At 30.7% G+C, this 6,424-nt stretch overlaps 1 protein-coding gene across 1 annotated transcript; it reads left to right on the top strand.

Annotated features, from left to right (window-relative positions):
• The first annotated feature begins 2,667 nt into the window (after nt 1-2,667).
• Nucleotides 2,668-5,255, top strand: LOC121212725 (patellin-3). Its single transcript, XM_041086070.1, has 4 exons — nt 2,668-4,164; nt 4,251-4,375; nt 4,472-4,613; nt 4,695-5,255. Exons 1-4 carry the CDS (start codon nt 2,911-2,913, stop codon nt 4,947-4,949), a joined length of 1,776 nt encoding a protein of 591 aa, XP_040942004.1. The 5' UTR covers nt 2,668-2,910; the 3' UTR covers nt 4,950-5,255.
• The last annotated feature ends 1,169 nt before the right edge of the window (nt 5,256-6,424 follow it).

Below are 6,424 nucleotides of genomic sequence, written 5' to 3'. Positions count from 1 at the left end.
TAATTTATAACTACATATTAATATTTGTAAACTCTAAAAAAAAAAAAATCCTTGTAACCTACACTTCTGTTGTCCTAAATTTGGGATATAAGCGGATTGACGGTCCCAACTTGACATTTTTTTGGTAATACAATCAAAGTGACGTTTAGTCTAATTGCAATTTTACATAACATGAAAAGAAAAGAAAAACAATGATTTTATTTTAATTAGATTTAATGGCTTAAACCAATTTAAAATATGCCTTATGAAACTTTTCGCATTAGGTTGATGATGTCCTAAATAGTAATATAATGTTTCGTACAAAGTATGAATTCCCTTTTTATTTATTTTTAGTACAAGCTGTTTTTTTTTCCACGAGTACAAGTTTTAAAATTTATAAATATCATTAAATTATTGTCACACATTATAAATTTTATTTATTTATTTTACACAATGTTTAGGATTATTTATAATCCTTTCAACTCATAAATAAAAAATAATAGGTCTTAGCATACTTAAACTTACATCTTTCTGTATTAACAATAATGTTTATATTAATCAAATTAAAACTTAATTATTTATTATATTAACTTTTAAATATACTTAAGTTGATATTTATATTTAAAATTATTAATAAAAATATTAGACTTTTATTATCAAAATTAAAAGTTCAGAAGGGGAAAAAATCATATACAAAACCTGATCATCTTAAAGAGTACATGATTACTCTTTAGTTTTGTTGGTATTTTTAAAATAAAAAAAATATTTTTATAATTCTGGATATTCAAATTAAGGATAAGTCTCATGTAGGACAGCGATGTAAAAGTTAGAAAAATAATTATTCTAAACGAAAAAATAATAATATAAACTTAATTAAAAATGGAAAATAAGCTAAAATGGCGAATAGAAACAAGGAAGGTGAATATGTATATTAAAAGAAACTGGAAGATTAAGATGAGCTTGAAAAGTGAAATGGAATTCTTGGGTAAATGTCAAATTTTAGTGCGTAGGTGATTTCGACGTTTAGGGAAACTTGTTCCAGAGGATAACCCACAATAAATATCAATTCCATGATGTAGATTTTATATTATTTATTTATTTAATTTTTAAATCTCATATTTTTTTATTAAATTATCTAAAATGAATGAAAATCTTTAACTTTATTAATCTAGATGACCACGTAGGTGTAACATAAGTAATTAAATTTTAAAATTTTATTAAAATAATTTTTTAATAAAAACTGAAGGATAATTATAAAAAATTAAATTTGTGTTTAAGATATCTACAATATTTAAAATATTTAAATCTAATCCACTTAATTTATCCGAAATCTAAATCAATGTGGTATAGGGTATAAATGGATTTGATTTAAAGAGTAATACTTGCTGAACATATGAACCCTCCAAATTTATTTATTTTTTAAAACTTAAATATAAAATCAAATATTCTTATTTTTACAAAGAAATGAGAATTATAAACTCAGACACTGATTTAAGGGTAAAGTTGAAATATTGTGAATTTTAAGAGTCTTACTATATGTATATGCGTGACTTTTCTTTAAATTTTATTTTTATCATTTATTTAATTAATTAGAGTTAAGTTAACTGTCTTTCCAATATTTGATTTTAGTGAAATTATTTAACTTCAAAAACAAAATAAATTAACCACCTAATATGTAAATGAATATTTGAGTTTATTATGTTTGTTAAAATATCATATTTATACATTTATAAGTATCTACATTTATCTTAGATATGGTTTATTAAATAATATTTAAAAAATATTTTTGAGATTTTTTAAAATTTAAATTTTTGTTGATGTGATAAAATATGCCATATTGACACACTATATATAATTTATTTGATTGCTTTATCAATTACGTCACCATTTATAAAATTTTTAATAGAATAATTAGTTTATTTATTGATGTAAATTATATAAATTAATTAATTATATTTTTAAAATACAATGCTTAATTCAATGACTTCGTAATACTTTTAAAATAGTGAAGGTGGGGTGTGATATCAAATTTCATAATATAAATATTAGGAAACTTGATAAGTATTGGCAAAAACAAGGGTATATTATTAGAAAAACAAAAACAAGAGAAGGAGAGATTTGGAGTTTTGGATTTGTACGAAATTAGACCAAACAAATAGCCTTTTAAAAATTAATATATATATAAAAGATAAATAATAGGTGGAACTATGTAATATAAAATAAAATAACAACAATTCCTATATTAAAATAACAACAATTCCTATCACACTGTGTATTTACATGGATACGATAAATTTGAGATAAAATATAAAATGTTTAAAATTAATTAATAATAATACATATAATATGTACTGTATTAAATTAAAAATATAAAACGTCTGAAATTGTCATTAATCTGAAAGTTTGAAATTGTCATTAATCTAAAAATAGTGTTGAATTGATTTATGAAATTATTAATACATGTAAATATTATATTAAATTAAAATTTTTATTTAATAAAATATTAATTTAAAAAATACGAATTTAAATTTTATCGTATATAAATTTTTATTAACTTTTCAAATAATATAAATTAATTTAATTAAAAATATTTTAATAATGAAAAAGAAAAAGATATTGTAATAGAAGAAAATAGGATCATGGTTAAGGACTAAGGGTGAAGAAGAAGTATAAAGAGAGTGGGGTCCAGTAACAAAGTGGCATAATAACAGCTGGCAAACGGGTCTGCCAGACTGGTTCTCTCCATCTCCAACACAACAAACGTCGCCTCCATTTCTTCCCATCACTCCCCCCCCCCCCAACATCTCATTTTAAGCCCCCACCTTCCCCTTTCTCAAACCAACTACTACAACAACAACCTCCTCTCCCCCCTTCATTTCTCTCTATCTCTGCATTTTCATTTCTTTTTCTTTCTCGTTTACAATCTCATCCATGGCTGAGGAGACTCAAAAGCCTGAAGCTGCTGCAGCCCCTGCTCCTACTGAGGAAGTGGTGGTGGAGAAAGAGAGTGAACAGGAGGATGCTCCCGAGAAGCCTGCTGATGCTGTTGTTGAAGACAAACCTGCTGAGGCTGTTGAGGAGGAGCCTAAGGTTGAAGCTAAGGACACTAAGGTAACTGAGGCTGCTTCTTTCAAAGAAGAAACCAATATAGCCGGTGAACTTCCTGACCCACAAAAGAAGGCTCTTGATGAGCTTAAGCAACTTATTCAAGAAGCCCTTAACAAGCACGAATTCACACCCCCTCCTGCCAAAGATAAAGATAAACCAGCTCCCGAGGAAAAGAAAGAGGAAGACCAACCTGCCACCTCTGCTGCTGAAACTGAAGTAAAAGTCGAAACTGAAGCACCCGCACCCGTTGAAGTCAAGGAAGAAGAGAAGGCCGACCCACCGGTTGAAGCACCCGCACCCGTTGAAGTCAGGGAAGAAGAGAAGGCCGATCCACCTATTGAAGCACCCGCACCCGAGACCGTGGTGGAAACAGAGGTGGTCGAAAAGGTTTCAGCTGCCGATGACGACGGTGCCAAGACCGTTGAGGCAATTGAGGAATCTGTAGTAGCAGTGGCCACTCCTCCACCGGCTGAGAAACCAGAGGAAGAGGCCTCTTCTTCTTTGAAACCAGAGGTGGTTGCTCAATCAGAAGAGAAGCCAGAAGAAGCCGAAGTTCCCCGACCTCCACCCCAAGAGGTGTCTATATGGGGAATTCCGCTTCTTGCGGACGAAAGAAGCGATGTTATCCTATTGAAATTCTTAAGGGCTAGGGATTTCAAAGTCAAGGACGCATTCACCATGATCAAAAACACTGTTATCTGGCGTAAGGAGTTCGGAGTTGATGGCTTGCTGGATGAGGAGCTTGGAAATGAATTGGAGAAAGTGGTTTTCATGCACGGATTTGATAAAGAAGGTCATCCTGTATGCTACAACGTGTATGGGGAATTCCAAAACAAGGAGCTGTATCAGAATACTTTTGCTGATGAAGAAAAGCGATCCAAGTTCTTGAGGTGGAGGATTCAGTTCTTGGAAAAAAGCATCAGAAAGCTTGATTTCAGTCCTAATGGTATCTCTACCATAGTTCAGGTTAACGATCTCAAGAACTCTCCCGGACCTGGAAAAAGGGAGCTCAGGCAAGCTACCAACCAAGCCCTTCACTTGCTTCAGGACAATTATCCAGAGTTTGTGGCCAAACAGGTATATACACATTAATATCTTAAATCTTTTTTGTATCATGGTGTTGAATTTCAACAAATATTAAATGTTGGTTTTGGATTTTGAAGGTGTTTATCAATGTTCCATGGTGGTACTTGGCTTTCAATATGATGATTAGTCCTTTCCTAACCCAGCGAACCAAGAGCAAGTTTGTGTGTGCAAGTCCAGCCAAATCATCTGATATCCTTTTCAGGCAAGTGGACTCCAATAATTTCTACAATGAATTTTTTTAATCATAAATTCCTTTATTATATTTTGCATACTAACTTATGATTGTACATATACATAGATATATTGCGCCTGAACAAGTACCAGTTCAGTATGGTGGATTGAGCAGGGACGGTGAACAAGAATTTACGGTTGCTGATGCTGCAACAGAGGTGACAATCAAACCAGCAACCAAACACAGCGTTGAATTCCCTGTAACTGAGGTAAGATAAAAGAATCTAAAAATTGAGGTTTAATTAAATTCACATGAATTATAACATTTGGTTTGGGTGTTGAAATGGCAGAAGAGTACAGTGGTGTGGGAGGTACGAGTTGTGGGGTGGGACGTGAACTATGGAGCTGAATTTGTGCCCACAGCTGAAGATGGATACACCGTGATTGTATCGAAGACGAGAAAAGTGGGTCCGGCCGATGAAACGGTGATCTCCAACAGCTTCAAAACGGGTGAGCCTGGGAAAATTGTATTAACAATTGATAACCAAACCACAAAGAAGAAGAAGTTGGTGTATAGGTCCAAGGCCAAACCTTATTCTGAATAAAATCCTTTGGGGATTATGACTTGGCCAATGCAGATGGGCAGAAGAACAAGTTACAAGGTTTCTTTTTGGTTTTTGGTTTGGAAAATTAGGGTCTTGGGATTTATTTTATTTATATTGATTGAAAGAAAAGAATATTTGAGGACTGTGAATGGGGGATGGACATGTGTGCAATGTGAAAAGAAAGTGTTGTTGTCATTCTTCATACCTTTGCTTTGTAAAGTTGGTGTAAATTTATTGGTGTATTATTATCTCTTGTCTATGTTCATTAAACATTTGTTATAAAATCTAAAACAAAGTCTTACATTCTTTGTTTGCTTTACTTGTTTATAATACTATTTATCTCTTCTTATGGAAATTTTAGTTGCATGGGAGAAATTCACTTTCAATTACATAAAATTCATATTTATATTTGTTTTGCTATCACGAAATTACATTATTTTCACCAATCAAAGTTTTCCAACATAATGATAAAAACAATCAGACAAAAGTTGCCCAACACAGTCCTAGTTGCGACTTAATGTTGATCGCAGTGCATTGTTAAATAATGTAATATTTATTTACATTAAAAAAAAACCGGAATATAGAAGCGTTCTGTCTTGACATGAAGCCGTGATTTCAGGGAATCTTTTCTTGTGGAAATGGAACAATTAGGTACGAAATTGTGTGAAATCTGGCTGCCAATTCCCAGATTCTGTTTACAATTAATCATCAAAGTTGACAATAAATTCCATTAAAATAGTTAAATTCTGTCATAAAATTTAGTTCACCTATTTTTTAAGTTTCAAAATTTAAAGTTTGAATTGTTAATATTGTTAAACTCTTTTAAAATTTTTTTTTGACATTTTAAAATTTTTAAAAAATATTCACTTGGTAGCAATATAATTAAAAAATTATTGTAATGAATTTGAATTTAACAAAAAAATTTTAATAGTGTTGATAGTTGAATTTGGGCAAAAACTAAATTCTTAGAGATAAAAGTACAAAAACTAAATTCTCAATTTGTAAAAAGTAAAACTTGTGTCATATTTTAACAAAAGTTGGGATGGAATAAATCTGCACTTCCTACATTTTACCATTATAGTTATAAATTATTATTTTAAGGGTAAACTCCACCATTAGTCACTAAATTATGGTAAGTTTTTATTTGTCACTTAACTAAAAAAGTTACAAATTGGTCACCAAATTTTTAAATATTTTCATTTAAGTCACTAGATTGTTTAAATCGATGTTATATGACTTTTTTTGTCTACACTAATCAAAACCTCCTTTTCCCCTTCTCTTCTACAGTTTAGTTTTTTTTCCATGTAACAACTTTAAATATCACAAATCTACAAACTTAAATTCACACAGTTTTTTTCTCCCATCTCTGACATTGACTGTCAGATCAACTTGAATCTAAGGTATATTTTTTACTCATTAATGGGTACTAATCCATGAATCGATCGTTGAATCGTCACTTAAAGCTTACTAGCGGA

This window comes from Gossypium hirsutum, chromosome A13, assembly GCF_007990345.1.
Source record: "Gossypium hirsutum isolate 1008001.06 chromosome A13, Gossypium_hirsutum_v2.1, whole genome shotgun sequence".
NCBI classification, from domain to species: domain Eukaryota; kingdom Viridiplantae; phylum Streptophyta; class Magnoliopsida; order Malvales; family Malvaceae; genus Gossypium; species Gossypium hirsutum.
Note: the sequence above shows the minus strand (reverse complement) of the source record. Positions and strands in the feature narration are given on the sequence as shown.